The sequence below is a fragment of the Centropristis striata genome, chromosome 1 (genome assembly GCF_030273125.1).
Source record: "Centropristis striata isolate RG_2023a ecotype Rhode Island chromosome 1, C.striata_1.0, whole genome shotgun sequence".
In the NCBI taxonomy this organism is placed as follows: domain Eukaryota; kingdom Metazoa; phylum Chordata; class Actinopteri; order Perciformes; family Serranidae; genus Centropristis; species Centropristis striata.
In genome coordinates, this window is record NC_081517.1 from 28,192,147 (window position 1) to 28,213,742 (window position 21,596).

At 38.9% G+C, this 21,596-nt stretch overlaps 1 protein-coding gene across 1 annotated transcript; it reads right to left on the reverse strand.

The window, feature by feature from the left end:
- Positions 1–1,870: 1,870 nt before the first annotated feature.
- Positions 1,871–21,280, reverse strand: LOC131974790 (voltage-dependent calcium channel gamma-4 subunit-like). The gene is made up of 4 exons (XM_059337262.1): positions 20,662–21,280; positions 13,605–13,688; positions 8,511–8,651; positions 1,871–7,883 (listed from the first exon to the last, which is right to left on the reverse strand). The coding sequence occupies exons 1-4, from the start codon at positions 20,882–20,884 to the stop codon at positions 7,318–7,320; spliced, it is 1,014 nt and encodes a 337-aa protein (XP_059193245.1). The 5' UTR covers positions 20,885–21,280; the 3' UTR covers positions 1,871–7,317.
- Positions 21,281–21,596: the final 316 nt, after the last annotated feature.

A 21,596-nucleotide genomic window follows, 5' to 3' on the forward strand; every position in this document is an offset into this window, starting at 1 on the left:
TGATTGAAAAAAAAACATAACCTTTTGTGCACTGACACAACACAATAACACAACACACAGCTGTTATTTGCATTCATCACTTACACTTCACACGATACGTCATTAGCTGCAGACATAGAGACATTACTGAGAGGCTGTAACAGTGATGTCCGGGAGTCACACGTCACAGTGGTCTGGATCACTTATCTGATAAATAATGCACATTGAACCTTTTATCAGTCCAGATCTTCACACAACTTACCATCAGAGTGAACGTTCAAAACACTGACATAATGACTTCCAAAGGAGACATTGGCTGCTTTGACCTTTGACCTGTGTTACAGCCACACTGTAGCTGTAAGAGTAAGACTCAGGGAGTCCTCAGGGATGTTTCTGGCTCTCCACATGTCTTTAAAAGGAAACCTCATCCTGTGGACTAATGGTGCTGACAGAACCTGAACCACTAGAGCCTATTGATTGTAATCACAGAGGACACAAGGTTACATTGATTATGGCTTATAATGACTGCTTCTCAACTGCAGGCATAACACCCTAATGCTATGGTGACAAGAGTCATTGATTACTTTTGTGGAAAAGTTAATGTGTGTTTTAAATCACTGTGGTCTTTGTCAATGTAAACCATCTTTTAAAGGTTAAAAGGTATGGACGCAGCCCGGTCTGTGTGTGAGGCAATATGTGTGACTGAATGGAATTTGTATTTCTGTGGTGTAGTTGCTGACAAAGTCAATTCATTACATCCCTCTGATGAAAGACTACAGAAATAAAACACTTAGTGATCCACTTTTACATAATTTATCGATGAAAGCTTACTCAACACGACCGTTTGGATAGTGCTTATTTTCAAGTTTATCTTTAAACACACTTAATGACTTAAATTGACCATTTTTAACTGATGTTGTTGAAATGTTATTTGCCGTAATCAAAGAAAGTAATAAGACATTAAATGTGGTTCTTAAAAAGGATTTGGGACACTCTGTGATTAAGATTTTCTCTATACAATTTTATAAATGAGAGTAACAGCTGGCTGCTCAGAAGATTTTGTTTTCCCGGCTGTTATGAGGATGTAACATGTTGTACAGCAGCAGTATTTTTTTCTTCTTCTCATGTATTGTTAATCTGCAACGAAGGCTTCTTGTGTGTGAAAACCTAATTGAGCAAAAGTTCAGTTTTTGAATTAAAAATATTCCCTTTGAAGTTACTGATTTGGCGTACATGAACATGACAGGGTTTTAAAAAGTACAGTTTCTATTTACTGTCTGTCCAATAAAGTCTTGATGAATGAAGAACCTGAATTAACTACTGCAGCTGTTGTCTGCGTGGGTTAATCCTCATTGGCATAGAGTGCAAAGCATGAATTATGCTCTCACATGTGGCATCTTAATACGAACACTGATACTGGAGTACACTGGAATGACAATCATCCACATCATCAGTCAGTTACCAGACGGTGCAAAGGGACTCAGTTAGTCTGGAAAGTATTCATGGTCTACAGCAACAGAGACAAAAAAGCAATTTTTTGCAATTTTTAGGACTTTACTTTGTTTCCACCTTGTCTTCATGAATAAAGGTTACACTAATAACTGAAATAAAGATGATCATTTTGCTTGTGAAATATTCATTTAATATGCTGGAAATCTTTAAGTGGACCATGTTTAAAAATGTCAGAAAAAAATAGCAAAAAATCTGAATGATTTTTATGCTTAAAAGGAAAATCAAACAGACTTTCAGTTTCCATTCACTCTCTTTTTAATGTCAGAGTCATTTATCAGCAAAATGATACATTACAAACTTCTCATAGAAATAATTAAAGACACTTTATATTTACAGGCTCAGTAGTATATTATACATTATTGATATAGGTTTTATTTCACTGAAAATACAAGTCGTCAACTAAAGCAGACAATATAAGTATTTTGCGCAGACCATAGAGGGTTGAGGGTTTATGAAGAACACTTATAGATACAATGACTTAAAAGAATGCAACACAGTTCTGCACCAAGCTCACAATTATGATGTAAATTATCATAACCAGAACCCCAGTTCTCTTCTGTAACAATTTACCACCTTGAAATCTTACTGGCTGAATTGATATTGTACACACTTTTTTTCATTCATGGTGAACTAATTGAATTGTAACAAAAACCTTTAATGGGCATCAGTGGAAAAACATGTTACGTTCAGTTGTATTTGAACTTAATGTGTGATTTTTAACTTTGTTTATATTTATTATGGGGGGAAAAAATGTATTCAATGCTGAATTTCAGCAGAGGAATTATGATCTCCTCTTGTATTTAGAGGTTAACCTTGTTTAATTCACGGGTTATAATAAGTGATTTCTGCCTGTTATCAGTTAAACAACATTTTAAAAATAATTTGCTACATTATACCATCACAATCTGTTGTTTTTCAAGTGTCATAGCAGATGAAAAAGGTTAAGCTCCAAGTGCTGCTGGCTAAATCCAGTCTTAGCACAGTGACAGATGTCATGCTAATGGATGCCTGTGGTTCCTGGATCGACAGTATGGCACCGATATATCAACAGGGAGTGAGGAACCAAGCCGCCTGCTGGGGAGAAACCTTAACCACTTTAAATTTTCAAAGCAAACTTGGGAGGAGAGAGAGCGCGCCTGTGGAGATTGGATCTCTCAGGAGGAAATCGTATCTGGCTTTTTACATTCATCCTGTAACTGGGAGATACACATTGTGCTAATAAACAGTATAATCATATAACATTAAACTAAGCTGCTGATGAAACAGTGCCTCATATACCCTCAACTCTAAAAAAGTTGGGACCTTGTCTAAAGGTAAAATAAAAGACAGTGTGATAGTTTGCTAATCCTTTGTTACATATATTACATTGAAAAAAAAACTATACTTAAACTCTTAAAACCCACCTGTCATCCAGCCAGTAAGGATAGGGTTTGACCAAAAAAATATTTTGTTTGTTTTAACTGATGTAGCTTTGGTTGTGTTTTAGCCACATGCTAAACAGCTGCAGAAACTACAAGATGTTACCTTTCAGATGAAGCTTCGTACATGTGTTTTGGTCTCACGGTACTTCTGTTATAAGAACTGGCTCAAAATTCTTTTGGTAAACCTATACTGGCAGGTGGGTTTTTTATTTGAGTTTTACAATGTCCCAACTTCTTTGGAATTGAGATTGTAAATGAATTAGATGGCTGACCATTGGTGGCTTGGCCATTTTATGATATTATACTATCAGACATGATACTAGTTAGTCACATGAGTGGTTTTAGATGACACAAATTATATTCTATATGTGCACATATCATCTTTAAAGCCTTAAAATTGAGTCATTATTTAACGGAGGAAATCTAATCTAGTGACAGTCATTGGCCCCAGTTAATACAAAATATATTTCCCGTTTGTATACAAATTGTTGTAACATTTAAACCCCCCAGTTATAGTTGTATTTGTATTGTAAGTCCAACAATAATCCTTCATCTGTCTCCAAGTGTCACAAGAGGAGACATGTGATCTGTAGCCACATCCAAAATATCTTTGAGCAGCTTTTCATTACTAAAATTACAGCCAATAAATTGCTTTTAAAATAAATCACAGCTGGCTATAAATGCTTTCTCATGGCTTTGGGTGTGTCAGATGGAGTATAAAGATAGCTGAGCCATAAAGTGTGCTGGACCATTTGTCACGCCAGCAAATCAAGTTACAAAGGCAGAACCTGAGTTGAGACCCCAAATCGTTATTTTATCCATCCTGCACAGCGAGGCACCGATGCTAACAAGCACCTTGGCTAGTTCTTTGACTGCATGGAGAGGTGACCCTGCCATTTCCCTCTCAATTACCGGGAAGAATTTTCACTGGCGCACTACAGGAGGGAGTGGGGGTGCGGCTTTATTGTGGATGAAAATACCAGTGAGGGTCCATGGCATTCAAATTCACAGGGCTTAACAGCCTGGGTGATGGACAGAGGAGAGGGGTGAAGAAGAATTGCTCAAATTCAGGGCTGTAATGGGAAACAAGGTCAACACACCAATTTGGCATAACGATACATAACACACACACATACAGAATGAAAATAAGTCTATTCTAATTCAAGGCTTCCCCTTCTCCACATCAGTGACTTGAATGATAACAGAGTACACAGCCTATCATGACCAATACGCATGGCAACCACCGTGACACTGATTCACAAACCAACAACCAAATTAAACCAATTCCAGCTGCTTCTAAAAATATTCAACAGGGAAACAAACCATGAAGCTGACGTGGATCCCAGTCGAGCGTGAGCTATACAAAGAATGAGTAATTTGAACTTTTACTAACCTCTCACACACATACGATGCTCGCTCTGCTCCGGCTCTTATTCGGAGACAAGGAGAAAAGCTTTTTGAAGTCTGGATGAGCATTTGGGAGCCGGTTAGTTCAGTCAAGCATTAAGTTGGCTGATGCCGATTTCCTTTAACACCCTGTGGTTGCCCGACTGTCTGCCATGCAGTTTCATAGCAGGGCATAGCGGGCCCATCAGCCCCGCGTCATTACCTAAAATACTTCCTCTATAGAGAAAAACAAACGCATTGGACCAATTCTCATATTTCTGCATAAAGCCACAACCAAATAAAGTTAACCGTGATTCCTAAGTTGCTAAAAATTCCTAAAATTAGGAAACCTGGTTCTAGACACTGCTTTAAAACTTCTGGTTAGAAGTCATTGGCAAGATATCCCAGATGTATTTGCCCTTAGCATCCAAATGATTGAATCTAATAGCATTAACTGTGAATAACAAGACTGCTCTTTGCTCAGTTGGAAAGATAGAACTTAATTATCCATCCAACACTGGCTCAGTTTGGTCCCAGAATACTTTGTAATAGAGATTCACAGAAACCTTACAGGACAAACTATATCATACAATGTGCTTGTAAAGTCAATGTAATTTGCCAAAATGGATTAGGCCAACTAAATTTGCCTACTGTGCATAGGTGGCCCAAAGTGTTTGGGGGCATGTAGGCTACTAACTAGGAAGAGACTGGTTAGAGAAAGGAATGATTAAAAAACAAAAACATTACTACAAAGAGACACAAAAAGACTGCAAAGAGACCAAAACAACTACAAAAAGATGCCATCAGCTGCAAAGAAACACACAAAAAGATCACAGACTGACAACGACTATAAAATGGAACAAAAAAATAAGGCTTTTTGACCAGAGCCGGTTCCCGCCCGGTGCCCAATTGTGAATTTTCCACCAGATACGGGCGAGCTAGTGTGTTAACTTTAGTGGGCTAGCAAGACCAAGACCTGGTCAAAGAAGACCAATAAGACTTGGTGCCGTTGAGAGAGACCAACTAAAACATTTATCATTCATTTATTTGATTTGTTTAATTGCAATGTGATTGATATGGGCGAAGTAGTGTGCTAACAATAGTGGGCGATCGCTAGCAGGCAATCGCTAGCGGGCAATCGCTAGCGGGCAATCACTAGCAGGCAATCGCTAGCATGCTAACATTAGCGGGCTAGTTAGCTTACAACAAAGTCCAACATTAAGTTTTACATTCAGTGTTAATAAGAATGTATTCAGCGTCCATAATGATTAAATTGAGCAGCACAGATGTGTTGGAGAGACATGTAGTTTGCCGTTATTGTAGGCCTCCTCAGATATAGACGTTAACAGTGATGCAAGGACGTGACTCTAGAGCCTGTGGAAAAAGCAAACAGGTTCAGCACTGGTCTGCAAGTTTAATCAACTGCTAACCAGCACTAGCCCCGAATCTGAACCAGCCCTAAACTGCTTTGGTCGATAAGGGGTAAGAGACAAGCAAAGAAATTACAAAAAGGGGCAAAAAGACCAAAAGAATTATGCAGTGACACAAAACAATGATCCACAAAATCACTATAGACACAACAACAAAGGAGAGGTGGTTGTGACTTTTTAATGTCTGTGCCCAGGGGCCCATTGTTACATCATCTGCCCATTTGTCCTGTTCTCCATTTTTTTTTTGTTGTTACTTGAAAAATGTATTTGTAGTTTTATATTGAGGTTTTTTTAATACTGAATTATTATTGTGTCTTAATCACAAAAGCTATACAGAGAATAACTAAATAGTGCATTTTTACAAAATCTGTCATGTCAAAATAATTGCCCAGTTCAGGAAGTCACATGACATGAAATAGTTTCTCGATGTCAGAACAGGTAAAGAGTGCAGAAATACTTTAAATAGAAGTTCTGCACTGATTACAAATGAACACAAAAGCAGTAAATGCAGAAACATGAGTCATGTTAATTAACAGCAACACATACAGCGTGATCTCACATCTGTTTTTACACACACCAACAGTAACAGTCTGTCTGGCTTAGGTAAAAAAACGAAAAAACGTAAACATATTTGCTCTCTCTCGTGATAAGCTCTACATCTCTAAAAGTTAGATTCCTTTGTTCCATACATCGTCCCTGAGCGAACAAACTACACTCATATAATGTTAACACTGATACATCACGCAGCATACTGGAATGTACTGACATTACTGTGTCTTTTGTCATATTTGTCGATATATATCTACAGAAATCTATATAGTGTGGCAGTGTCTCGGGGCCATAACACACATTTCACATACCTTAACACACATATTTTTCACCAGACTCACACACAAGCTCGAGAGGAATTTAAGTGGCAGTTGAGAAGGCTTAAAAATATCAAAGGTGTACTGATTAAGTTAGCACCAGTTGTGTTAAATCACAAATACAATATAATAATACTCAAACAATCACATGAATCACTTCATTTTAGGAAACTATTTTGCAGACAAAAGTTTGTTTTTGTCTCAGAATAAAAGAAAAAAGTTTATTTCCAGAACACTTTACACTACTTTAAAAGCATCATTACCTGAAGTTCAATATCCAGAATAATATTATATTATTATATTATATATATATATAATATTATATTGAGCATCAAGTAAAAAAAAAAAAAAACTTAATTATTTGATCAGGCAATTATCCTTTAAAGAATACTGGAATTGGTACAGCAGTTTCAGTCTTTGTGTAAGAGGAGAAGCCACTCATAAAATAGGGTATCATGTTGCTACAAAATGTCTTTGTCAACTTTTTAGATATCGAGTCATATCATAAAAAGTTATTTTGATACCACCTGTCCCTCTTCCTCCAAATGACACACAGATTGGCACTTTTCTGTCACAGAGGGACGCACAGGAAAAACTATTTTGAGCCCTGACCTTTCAACACTGAGAACAGCCCCGGGGAGGAATTGTCCTTTCTCATCAACTGTACAACATCTAATGTGTCCCATCAAGCTTATTGTTTTACACAGTGATGCACTCCTGACCTCATACCGGCGTGGTCCTCCTGTTCCCTCCATCTTTCAGATCTTTCTGGAAGCAGTTGTGGACTTGTAAAAACCCAGAGTCCCTCTCTGGACTGTAGGGCCCTGCAGCAGCACCTCCGCCCTTCAGAGGGTCCCTACTGAGGGCGTACAAGGATATATCCCCCATTGGCAAACCCATCCCCAACCCTCCTCCTTCTCCTCGTCCTCCGCCGCTCCCTCCTCTCATCTTCCTTCCTACTGGGGAGGGCTCGCGGGACGGTTCACTCGACCTTGAGCTTGAGCGTGAGCCCCTTCGTCGGTAGCGGTAACTTGGGATGCGAGAGTATGGCGAAGAGGAGGAGGTGGCTTTGATGAAGTTCTGGGCTCTGAAGCGTGTCTCTTTGTTTTTCTCGATATATATGTTGACTGCCAGGACACCCACTGATTCAGCCACGATGAAGGAGAGGGCCCCGAAGTAAAAGGACCAGCCGTAGCTGTAGTGGTTCTTCTTGTCCTCGTCTTTCTTGTCACTTGGATCTCCGGCGTTGCTGGAGATGTAGACAATGATGCCGATGATGTTGCTCAGGCCTGAAGAGAGGAGAGATCAGAAAAGAAGAGATGAAGAGAATTAAGAGGGGAAATGATAGAAAACGGTAAAAGGCCTAATGTTTCGGTACAAACGTATGTTCATCTACACCTCTCTTCATTTACAAGTATCTTTATTACATTCAACACCTGAGAAAATCATCTTTACAAGTTATTTTTAAATTGAGAGACCAAATAGTCTTAATAAGACAACTAGGTATTAACAAGAAAACTTGAATATTCACACCTTTCTTGCAGATTTTCACTTTCTGACACATTTTATTACATATTCAGAAATAATCATTTATCACAGCCAATTAGACAGAAACAATGGAGTCAAGGGAAAGGGGGGATGTGCTCGAAGGATATAAGATATCTGCACTTTATCAGTTAAGTATTGTGGAAACAACAAATTTTACTGGTGGGAAAAGGCATATGTATCGTATTTTTTGTTGGAAAATATGGTCAGGGTTCCTAAAAGAAAGAGACAAAACTTGACACCAGAGGGAGACCATCTTGTGTTGTGTCTGTCTTCTCCTTCTGTCTTATGTCCTCCTTATTTCTGTATGTGGCCATGCACAAAATCTATTTGTTGTTGTTGTGTTTAGTGCACTGTCAGACTCTTCCTACCTGCAGCAACAAACAGGATGCCAGCGCTGAGAAGGATGTTGTTCTTATTGTTGTAGACGCGTCCAACCCCGACACACAGGCCACCCAACATAAGCAGAATGTTGCTGAGAATGGGGAAGAGGCTCGATGCCCGCACTATACCTGTTCATAAAAAATAGACAGAGACATTAAAGCCTTATTGTCAGCACAAATAAAGAAACACATCACTTGAAACATTTATAAAGCAAAGCCAGAGAAGCATGTGGTTCATTTATCATAAAAAAAAAGACAAAGTACTTTAGTAGAATTAGTCAGTACTAGAGGTAAAATTGTATTTATTTACCATGTATTGCTATTGTTATTATTATTATTATTATTATTATTATTATTATTATTATCATTTACGAGATTTTTAAAACTGCAGTAACATGTTGGCCACTTGCGAGCAGCACAACAGACTGACATATCACTATCTTATAAAGTTGACATGACAAATGTATTCAGATTCAACAGTCTATTTACTCATCCAGCAAATACTGACAACATAAACATACGTTAGGATTCATATTTATAACCGCCTGACAAATCCAACAATGACTTCTTTTAGCTCTGTTTTGGTCTCCACCAGCTCTGAGGTAAATATCTGGATTTGGGGCGCTTAAGGCACCATAACAATGTAAAAACAATGGGCCTCATTCACGAACCGTTCTTAAGAACAAATTTGTTCTTAAGTGCTACTTACGAAGATTTTACGAAGATTGTGGCATTCATGAATTTTTTTCTTATCCAGGATTTTTCTTAGGTAAGAACAAATCCTACGAACACTCAGGAGTACTCTTAAGCACATTTCAGTACTGACATGTTGGCATGCTTGTGTTTTCTTCTTTTGTTAAGTTCAATAAAATACATTACAGTGATATTTCCGTCATATTTATGTATTTATTTATTTATTCATTTCATTTTTTTTCATTTTAATTAAAATAAATGTGTCAACGCTTTAACATGAATCAAGTAAATTGGGGGACTTCATCTGTGATAAAAAAATAAAAATAAAATCAAGCCAAGGTTGCAACCCCTCTGTCCACAACCTCTGGACACAAACTCACCACGGGCCCCTGCCTACACACGCAAAGTGTGCGCGCAAAGGCGCTCTTCCCATTGCGCACATAACACCGGCACACACAACCACACAACATTACTGTCAGTTTAGGTCTGTTTTGTTTGGCACCTGCCATGTACAGGACGATACATATATTATGGGAGAGACAGAAAGCTCAAATAGCCAGCCCTTGTAGTATTAATTAAAATATAGGTAACCACCTAAAAAAAACTATCAACCAGCGCATCCAGAGTGTCCCATTAATAATCTCTCTCCCTCGCGCTGGCCGGCGCACACAGACGCACTTACACACACAAATACAGGCACATGCCATGGAGGAGTCATGTTGTAATGGTAATAAAAAATGCACTAAATCGCGCTAATGTGTTCAGACCGACCGTCCGACCGGAACTACTCACCTAAACCACCGGCTTTTTACTGGCCTTCTTCGAGGAAAAGTCCTTGATAAAGTAATCACAGTCCAACTCTCTGACCAGTTTGGCCTCTACGGCCAGTTACATATTGTGGTTTCAAGGTATTATTCCAGAAAATAAATTGTTTGTGTTGTTGCAACCTGCACTAAGGCTGCTAATTTTTTTTTTTTTTTTTTTTCTTCAACTCCAACAGATTTACGCTTTGCTTTAGGCATTCTGTTGATGTTTCTTCTGTGTGGCGTCTACACACAGCCCTGCAGTCCTTTTTATGGGTCCTTTTATGGGCATTAATGGGCGGTTACCTATGCTAATCCTATGTTAATTAGACTCACCTGGCACGCGCGCTCAATTTACGAGGAGATGGCATTCATCAATTTAAGAACACGGCTGCGAACAATTCAGCGGCTTAAGAACACGTTGATGAATCTGGCGTAGGGTCTTCTTAGAAATCTTCTTAAGAAGGACTTAAGAAAGAATTTAAGAAGATTCTTAAGAAGATATTGGTGAATGAGGCCCAATAAGCTTAAAGGCACAAAAATTGTGTGTAGAGCTGAGGGGAACTGCAGAGTCTGATGATAACTCTGTGGGTTCAACACTGTGAGAAATGAAACAAAAGAGTTTTTTAAGTAACTTCCGTGGCTCACGGTTTGTGAATCAGGTTTTTACGTAAGTTACGTTTTTTTTTTTACGTAACTTCAGTGGCTCACTTCACCCTTGCAACTATTTCACTTCCAGCATTTACGTACATTTAATTACTGTTTAAACTGTCTTTAATAACGCCTTACCAGGAAGTTTTTTGTCCTAATTCTAGATCAGTGGTTTTGTAGCCTAAATTTACAGAAACTTCAGCCTTTTTATAACCGCGAACCGTACATGTATGTATAATGACGTGTGCTATTTTTAGAACGATCTGCGGTAATGTGAGCCGTGAAACACTCATTTTGAAAAACGCTCATACGGGTGGTATTGACAAATGGTCTATTCTTCTGTTAAGGTTGAAGATCTTGTTGAAAAAAGCATCAACAACAATAGTGAATTAAAAAAAATCAGTTAATAATGCTTTAGAATCTCTGAGGGGATGTGGGAGTATTTTGGGGAAAGTTTGCAGCTCATTCCATTTTAAAGGTGTTACTTGAATCCAGTTCTGCCAATATTTGTGCATACATGAGGGACATCTAAAGTTCATTAGTTACTTGCTTGTTTGCTTTATTAGATTTAAATGAGAGAAGAGATGTGAAGTTGAAAGCTTTGACAATAGGGCTTTATTGATGAATAACACAAGATGTCTATTTCTTCTTTACACCAAGAGCAAAGATGAGTAACACATTTGTCATTTTTCCTCTGTAAGTTTCCTTTCAGTGGCATTGGTAAAAATACAAAAATCTGCTGTTCTGACCATTCTGCTATGTTGATTTAAATACATATGTCCCTTCGATCCATAATTTTTAATTCTATGACTGCACAATCTCATTTCTGTGATGGAAGCAGGCAAGACGTCCTTCATTTCTACAGTCAAATGGTGAATATGAATCATGAATGACTTGTCTCCCATGAAGCTACATTCTTAAGTATTTGTATGACTCAGCAAGAGTAATATGGTGCCATTTAAGGTTTTAATGGAGCATACCATGTACTTGGTCTTTCTGCATTTTAAACTAGTTTGTGACTAAGAAGTGATATTTAAAGAAAATGGAAGCCACACTGACAATGACTCATGGCCTTTGCTGTGGTGGAGCCAGGGACATATCAAATTGTACCATCAGCAAAGAATGGACATATCTAAACACTGATTGGAAAGAATGATCCTATTTATATATTAAGTAAACAGCATTGGACCAAGAATAGACCCCTGTGGCAATTCACTTCTGATGGCTTGACTAAGTACCATCAGCAGCAATACTTTGAGTTGTCACTTGTCCGAAAAGAGTAGAGCCAGTTAACAAAGGTTGCATGAGGAGTTTTTGACCTGTGGTAGTATGAAGATGTTTTTTAATGGACACCTTCCTGCCAATGGTTTTAACCTATTCCACTGATCAACAGGTGGCAAACACATGCCAAAATATGCAGCAGTGCGTCAGCAAAGAGAGATTAAGAAATACTGCTAGCTAAACAACCATGGATGAAAACAATGCATGATCTAAAATACTATTTTATGTTTTATGAGGAAGGATGCATGGACGGCTGCATGGCTCAACATGCTCTTTTTTGGTTTGCTATGGATATTACCTGTAATGCTTATTGGTTCAACCTCAGTTGAGCTTCTAAGTAAACTGAGCCAATATAGAAGTGGAGTTAAAATACTGCAGACCACTGATTGGTCTGAGAGAAACACATCACTAGAAAGGCCTGCACAAACCTGTCATTCTAAAATAGCCAAGCATCTATCAATAGCAACCGAAATATTTTTATGCACTTGACCCAGATTTTAAAATATGGCAGTCCACAAAATCACGCCATACACTACGCTAAGATGCTCCTCTGTTTGGTTGCTGATATGGGATTCAGCAGGTGTCGCACTGACTATGATTTCACGGCAGCTTCACCAGCTGTCCTATGGCGATCAGCTGAGAATATGACACGGATCATCCGCAGTGGAAAACAAAATAAAGAAAAGGTCCTGGTACCAAAAGTCAAATGAGTGGACTCGAGCAAAGCCATAGCATGCAATGAAACAGCAGCATTAGAACTCAATGATACACACATTTAGGTTGTGGTGGGTAACACTGAATGTAGTGTTTGTTTACAAGAAAACGCTACAAGGTACCTTTAATTTAAATGCACTGTCTGACAGCATACAAATTATGTCTGAGTGTACTCAATTATAAAGTATAGATTGGAGTTCATATTTTCTGAACCCTTAAACCCTGTAAAATAACAAGTATCCTTCTATATATTCGTGGTACTACTCGCGTGCCACTTGATATCATTACTGGCTGTCCTAAAAATAATAATGTATGGCACTCCTGGCTGATACAGTACATCTGCCATCAGGGTGGAAATAAAGGGAGTGAAAGAAGAAGAAAAAGCGCCTCAGGTTGAACAGATGAATGCTTCCACAAACACTAAGGCCTGATTAGCAGACGTCCCTGCCTTCCCATGACACTAACCAAGAGACTTTATGAGCACATTGAAATTCATCATTTCAGACAACAGCAAAGACGGGAACAGTTGCTTTGGGGTACAGAACATCAAACTAGAAGCCAAATGTGATATTCAGAGTGAAGCTGATGTGAAACCTCAAGCAAATTGGAAAGATGGACTGTAACAACCCCCATCAACCATTGTGTTTAGAACAATTTTATTGTTACCACTCAGGGTGACACGTCTTCATCAAACTACCTTGGTCAAATGTGCTCTCAGTGAGTAAAGTCATGTTTTCGACCTATTACTCATCAGCACACTACACACTCCATCATCTCCATAACTCCAATTACTGTCATGACATCAGGCTTTTATGGGGGAGGAATAGAGATGTCATGACACATTAAGTACCCTTGTGATAACTCCATCACCACTCCAAGAAAAAAAGACAGAGGATTAAGGGTTTAAGTGTTTGAAGATGAAGTGGTTGCAGTGACTTACGTAAGATGTACTCTGAGCTGTCTGTATCGTAGTCGTTATCCTCTGGAAAATGATTGATCCGAAAACAGCTTCCTTTGTTGATACCTGCAGAGAATCCAAAAGCACAGAGTGTGAATGTGACTGATGGCAGTAACAGCATGTGTAGGGACAAAAAGCTAATAACAGCTAAAGGGAAATACTATGTCTTTAAAGTGGAGCAGGAGATTCTCCAAGAGATTCTCCAATTACGACAGATGGTGTGAAAGGAACTACAAGTTGACCATGTGCTAGATCAACACCCAGCTTTTATGATCAAGAGACACATAGGTTATAGAGTCTCTTTTCTGTAAAATAATATCCAAACTGGTGGTGAACTGTCTTGTTTTCACCTCTAACCATGTCAGAAAACATTTGAGGGTAGGCTGCTGTAGATCTGAGGTTCTGAAGTTCTCAAGCCCTCAGGCACCTTCTATTCAAAGACCCAGTCTCTTCACCGAGAAAATCTTCCCTCCACTTTTAACAGAATAAAACATAGGAGCATTATGAATATTGAAAGGTTAGACTTTGAATTAAAAGTCAGACGTCTGATTTTTTGCTGCCGCATGCTGTCATTTCTGCCTCTGCTACTGTGGTAGCTGTTCTGGGGCCTAGACATCCATAACACACCTGTGGATGTAAACTGAAACTGAAAACATGTCCAAAAACTAGACAGATTCTCTCATGCAATGAACAGTGAGAATGTAGCAGCAGTAAGAGCTCTTTTCTATTCTGGTAACAAGGAAAATTTCAACATTCCATCTTGCAAATTCATTATTTGGATGTTAAAATAATGTGATTCAATGGAGAGGATGAATTGACTGTTTGACAGATCACAAATGAGTTAAGGAAAGGCGACTTCCCTAGGAGGAGAGCTAGTGGCAACTCCAGACACGGATCCACAACCCTGGGTGTAACCTGTGTAACTGCAGAGTTAGCTGATCCAGCAGGGGCGGTCTAAGATCAGCAAACGATCTGTTGCTGCTGTTACACAGATTAGACCTAGTGCAGAGTTGCTACCACCGCTAAGTGAATGTTGGGTTTGTGCGAGCTGGATTCCTCAGACAGAAGTGGTTATGGTTACATTTAAAGTAGTTTGGCAAACAGGCCAAAGTATGTCATGCAACAAAAGCATGCCCTTAGTAGTTAGATGCCCCTGGTAATTCATATGGTGCTTAACTGTCTTGTGAAGTGCTGAAAAACTATAATTTAATTCAATAATGCAACAACCAAAATGTACACAGACCTATTTGGATCTTGTAGCATGTGATACTAGCAAGCGACGTGCCAACAAGGTAGGTGAGTAGAAGAGTGCAAGCTAGCAAAGCTCTAAATAGCTGCAAGCTTTTCATGAGAAAAACAATGTATTCAACAAGTTTGTCTTAAACATTACACATTATGCATTAACAGTGAATATAAACAAAACTGCTTCACAGAGTTCCATTACAGCCACTGTTCTCTCACTTAAATGTGCTGTTGCAAATATGGGTATGTAACTTTTTAGTGATTGGATTTTTGAGGGCATGTACACTCTTGCTGTGGGATTATCCAGTGGTGACCTGTGTTCTTAATCAAAATCAATGAGAACATTATCTGTTAAGTGGCAATCACTGGCTGATTCTTTCTATGCCTGAGTGGCTGTTTGCATCCTAGTTAGCAATGTTGTGTCCATCAAAAAGTTGTGGTAGACAGCTCATCTAGATGAATTACAAGTTTTGTGGCGGAAATTACTTATGAACTCAGAAATGCATTCACCTTGTTAGAACATAGAATGCATGTGATTTGTTTTGATGAGTAAATGCTGAATGTAAACAAAACAAAACTGATATTGTTGACAAAAGGCACCTTTGACGTGTTTCTTACCAAATATTGCAACAGGATTTCATTCCAGCCGTCAGCACAAAATTCCAATGTCACATTTGTCTGCTAAATTTTCATGGCTAATGTCTGAGGCTGCTGGGGAAGAGAGAGTGAAGGAAAAGCAGTGATAAAGTGATGAAACATCCCTAACAGCCCAGACTCTCAGAGACTATCTCCACTCTCTCAACCTCACTCTTCCAGTCTCTTTAAACTCTCATCTTCGGTCTCTTTTAACAACACTCTTACCACTATCATGTCTCAATTATCCACTTCTCTCTCTCCCATGTTTTAAAATGTTTTCACTTCAACCCCTTTTCACTTTTCCTTTTGATCTTTGAGCACATTCTCTGGATCGATACAGAAGCGCAACCAGCGTGTAAAATAATCATTATACTGTGTGTGTAACATGCATGTATTTTATATCCATAAGATCAGTGTTTCAGTGTAATTGGGTGTCATCCAAAGAAGGATCTGGGGAAAAGCAGTGACAGGTGCAGGGAAAAAGAAAAGAAACAATCAAGATTTGTAATTGTACAATTAAAAAAAGAAGTTGTTGGTGTCAAATAATTGCATTAATGAGTGATACATAGGAGGCCAGTGAGTTAATAATCAGAGGAATGACGGTGAGAGAAACAGAGAGAGGAGAGAGAGAAAGAGAGTGAGCTCAGTAGGGGAGGTATCTCCCCAGAGCCCATCTGTCTGAGAGACTGGAGCCCATCTTTTATTACTCAGCATAGCTTCACCATGGCAACCTCCCCCCGGCAACCCAGAATCACATTTCTAACTCCGCTTCTCAGAGGACGCCTTTGACATCTTACTAATGCATTCACCAGACTAACACACACACACACACGCACGCACATATGCACGCACATACGCACGCACACACACACACACACACACACACACACGGGTGCCCCACAGAAACACACCAACAAAACAGGAAACCACAAAGCAGCTTTTCTGACACAACAATCACATAATGGTGATTAGGGTAATTTTTTAATTATTAGATATCGCAATGAAACTTCTCAAACTGATTACTTAAATTAAAAAAATACTTTTTTTTACTTTTCTGCAATCTTATGTTCAAACATTGAAATGATTTTATTAAATATGTGCTGAACATTGAATAAAGTCAGGTTAAAAACACTTTTATCACTATATGTATCAGAAAATACGGTCACCAGCCATACAAAATTATTTTCGCCATGTTAATAGGAATAAAATATAACATAAATCAGGCTATGAATGATGTGTGAAGTGTGTAAAAGCGACTGAGTATTTTTAAAAGCACTATATAAATCAATTACTATTATTATTATTATTATTATGAAAACCTTCAGAATATAGATAGCAATGAAACTGGAGAGTTGGGTTATGTAAGTGCTACTGAACTGAAGATTTTCTGGCTCAGAGTATGAGAAAAACAAACCAATTTTGCTTTTAAAGACAGCTTGAAAAAATGTATTGTAAAATGAAATATTTTGTGAAAGGCACTGCAGTTGAATAGGGTAAAAATATAACTAATAGACCTGCTGAAGACAATTATTTTTTCTATCACAAGTTTTCTGAAAACGTATGTCTAAACATGCAAATGATGCAAAATTATCTAATGCTAACTTTTTAAGAAGATATTTACAAATGCAAAATGACAACGTATAGTAAACTACAAACATAAATGTGTATTTATGTTTTTTCTACATTTATGGAAGAAAAATAGCCCAAAATCTTCAAATTGACCACTACATGATATAACAATGACTCACAGCAAATCAGAGGGAATTGTTCATTTGAAGTCGGACCAGAAGTCTGTCTAAAACACATCATATCTTTTCCTGCCACTCCAGCATGCTCAGCGATCAGAGGGTGTCTGCCTTAAGTGAGAGTTCTTGTCGTATTTCAGCATGACTGGCTGAAGAACAAGCCTTCACTGTTTCCTTTAAAAGCTCATTTGCCATCAACTTCAGTGAACCGCCTCCTTGTTCAACAAGACACAACACTCATACAGAAGTCTGTTTTGCACAGGAGACAGACAAGTGAAATTTCTCCTACAAGGTTAGCCAACATGTCCCGGGGCTTACCCATTATTTAAGCTGCACATTTCACCTAATATAACTTGTTGGACTCCATCTTGTTATTTGTTCCTGGAAGAGATTCTCTCTCAACTGGGCAATAAAATGAGCAGATGACTAAAGCTATGACCCTTATCCAGTCTTTCTTTCTCTCAAAACGTACACAAGCTAGGTGGGAACTCAAATAATTTGTTTTTGACATTTGAAGAATGCATTTAGCCAAAGGAGGACTTAACTTTAGGGAATGTCTCCCAGCTGCCTATATGTATGAAAGTCATCTTGTCATCTTTAAAGTTTGAGTGTTCTTTAAAGTGATCTTTAAAGTCTTAGATTGAATGTCATGAACACTTTGATTAAGCCTTGAACAGTCCTTTGGGCTCAGCTAGCATCAGTTGTAATTACAGGTGTGCCACCAGAGGCCAGTCAAATTTCACGACACTGTGGCAATAGTGCTGATGTGATGTATATGTAAGATAGAAAGTAAGAGAAGAAGTTTTGTGTGTAACATACATCCAGCAAGATATGCGGCGAAAGAGAAGATGGTGAAAAAAAAGGTGACTGATGAAGATAGCGAGCGAGCACTCCGTCTCACTTCTGCTGATGATACTCTCAAGGGTTAGAAGCGAGCGAGATGGAAATGTATCTTTTGATTAACTTTACAGGAAATCCATAAATAGGAATGCATTTAAAATTCCAGTACGAGTAGTTACAGTGCAGAGCAAAAGTGCGTGGAGTGTGACTTTTTAAATGGCTGCATTCAGCTGCATATGAAACAATCCTCTAACCTCAAAGCACTCATGCCATAAATTCATCTAAAATGTTACATGGTTTGGCTGAAATCCAAGTTTTCCCATATGTCAAATTCTGCCCCACAGGAGTGTTAGTGCCATTTCCACTTGCATGAGATCAGCTGATCACCTTAATGTAATGGTCCTGTCTTAAACACATTGTGAAACTGTTGCCGTTTGGTTAGGGTTAGGTAACCAGCTTCAGGTTAAGGGGAACAGTACCTAGGCACCACCCCATGTGCCACCTTGTTATCCCCGTCTATAAATCCAATCTGCCCTTTTAGAGGCAGGACCAGAAACTTCTCTATTTTAATTTTTGTTGGTACTTTTTTTAAACTGTGACTGTACTTTTGAACATGTTTTCTTGAGTATGTAGCCCATTTTAAAGGCAAAATGTATTTTTAAGAGCTAAAAGACCAAAGGATGGAAGCTTTACACTATAATTGCATGGTGCAACTTCTGTTTAGTGATTGGTAGGTTTATTTATCTTGAATTCCAATTAAAAAACACAGAGATGGGAAATCAATGTAATTCTGATGTGTGTGTACACACATACGTACTTCATGCCAACCCTGCCTTAGTTAGGTCCACTACTGGGGCAGTTTAGAAAAAGTTGTTTAAATAAGGTAAATAAATGGATGTAACTCCCGGAAGTGAGGTAGCTAGTGTTATGTAGGTGTGACATAGCAGTTACGTAACTTGTAATAACAACATTAACTTTTGGTTTCACACTGGACATGAAGACTGGTCTCCTGGCTCAAAGGAGCACCCTCAGTGGACCTTGTCATTATTATTTTTTTTACTAATGACAAGGTCTTATATTCGACTGCTTGGACACTGTTATGTCACTTGCACATTGATGGCTTTTATTTTACAAAGGCCACTAGAGGGTGCTGCTGACTATAAACATAAATAAGGGTTGTTTTGACAAGTGTTTTCTTCTGATCATGTAGAACAATGGTGATGGAAATTTGTGATAATTTTGCTACATTAAGTGATATGCTTATTATCAAAGAGCCAAAATCCAATCACAGCACACTACAAATGGGAACATCCTTTTGGCTAGAAAACATATATAAACTGTCATAAACATATCTAACTACCACCAAGAGACAAGTGCGTAAACATCCCAACTGAAAGCAGAATTTAGTTGATCAGCTTTTACAAAGAGAATATTTTACAAGTCAGCAACTGACTATTTCTAGCGTAAAGTGTGCCCTGATTGGTCCCCTGCATCTGAGGTTGTCAGTACAGTTATTTATTTATTTACTTACTTGGCTTGTTAGTTAAAAGGAACAGTCAGAGTGGAGGTTTCAGCACCAGCAGCAGTGGACAGCGCCACAACACTGATGGCAGACGTCACTTGCGACTACTTTCACGGATCAGCTGGTTGATCTCATTGATCAGGCTTCTCTCTCCAATGAAGCAGTCGCGCGCAATGGTGTGCAAACGTGTCCAAACAACAACTAGCTGCTCAACAAGCGCAGGAAGCCCAGCCCGAAACTCCTCAGGCGTGTGTAGTGGGGAGCATGGATAGGCTGCACAACAGCTGAGGGAATATTGACAGGATTTCACGGAGAAAGTCACTTTCTTGCTGAGACTAATGCAGTTGAAGATTATTTCATCCGTCTATGCAATTTTATGGAAGTAGTTGCCAAGCAACCATATCGAGTTAAAGAGAAAATTGGGGCGAATCCTTAAATTATTGCTGAGCAAGCGATATTTCCTGTCCGTAACAAAGTACAAAACATTAAACTTGTCTCTACGTCATGATCTGTCAATTTAGCCTTTTTTTCAGTGATAAACTAAACCATTTAAAAGGAAAACTGACGCAAACGTGGCATTACGCACGCACAAAACCGCCTTTGCGCGCAACAAGCAGCAGTTTCCCTCCATTTGTCCTCTTAAATATCATTCACAGATAACTTTGTTGGTGTTATTGCTTTTGTTATGCTGTTTAACGCATTGAACAATAGAGATGATTTATAATGAAATAAGGATGCGCCCCTTGTCAGAGTTTTGGTGCGGCGTCACCAAACAAAACACATTTTCTTTTCTTTTCTTTCTTCTTCTTCTTTTCTTTTCTTTCAAAAAAATCTAAGCTTTTCAAGTATTTTCATTCTCTTCCCTGTTGGAGAATTTTCTTGAATCCAGTTTATTTCAATGACAAAACAATCACACTGCGTACATTGTAAAACAAACAACCAGAAGCAGAAGCTTGCTCATCGCTGGACAAGTGCTCACCTGTGCCAATGAGCACAAAAAGTAGCATAAAAGTTTGCTGAATAACGGCTACTAAGTTATTAGACTTTATTTTACCTTCGATACAGCAGATCCTCCACAGCCCGGAGTGCGTCAGGTCGCCTTTGACTTTCTTGGTTTGCATCTGGGTGTCGTCCGCCGAGGCATTAGTGGCGTTGCAGATGTACGCCCGCGAGTAAAGCCAGTAGTCGGTGCCGATGGCGATGGTCATGAGACTGAACGCGGCGAAGGCCCCTACGATGGCCAGCAAAGTCTGAACCCCTCGCTCACACCATGCCATGGCGTCTCATAATGTGTGGCTCCTCCACAGCAGCTTACGCACACGGCGAGGAGCGCATGGTGCCCATGATCGTGGTCAGAGAGAGGAAGCGCTCGCGTCTCGCGGTTTTTCCTCTTCTCAAGACAAGTCTCGATGCTTCAACTGTTCGATTAGTGCTCCTCTGCTCCCTAAACTTCAGTCGGAGTTCAATCCAAGTTTCAGAGTTTAGCACGATCGCAGCTTTCGTTGACTTCCTTTGAGTTGACTGGACACAGCGTCAACCCCTGCTACAGGTGGGAATGGAAAAAAAGGGTAACGCATCTCTTGAACAAACACACTTTTATGCTAAATTTAAAGGCAGTTTAAAACAGCTGTATCAATCACACGCTGCTAATACTTCTTTACAGTTTACTGTTCAATATTAGACTGCACGGTTTAACAAAGGATGCAGCATCGTTCATCCAGACCACACCTTCCACGGGTGTAGCCAAACCAATGAGAGGCGGCGGAGTGAACAGCTGCTGGAAGTGGAAAACATCACAGCTACACATACAGTAATGGTAGATAGCAGGAGAATTTAGCCACTTTCGTACTTTGTAGTTTGTAAGGTTTGTAGTTCTGTTTTCACATATAATAAAAAAACAAAACACAGAAGGTATTCATCCACCTAAAAACAAACAAACATACACATGCATGTTCTTGTGGTTAAACTGGTTTTAAAAATGTTTTCCAT

Bases quoted from the DNA above. Each gene is read 5' to 3' on its own strand.
- LOC131974790 (XM_059337262.1), bottom strand. From the start codon at position 20,884: ATGGCATGGTGTGAGCGAGGGGTTCAGACTTTGCTGGCCATCGTAGGG. The intron at 13,689-20,661 runs GTAAAATAAAGT...GATTCTCTGCAG, and splicing joins GAGGATCTGCTGTATCGAAG to GTATCAACAAAGGAAGCTGT. The intron at 7,884-8,510 runs GTAGGAAGAGTC...TCCTCTCTTCAG, and splicing joins CATCCTGTTTGTTGCTGCAG to GCCTGAGCAACATCATCGGC.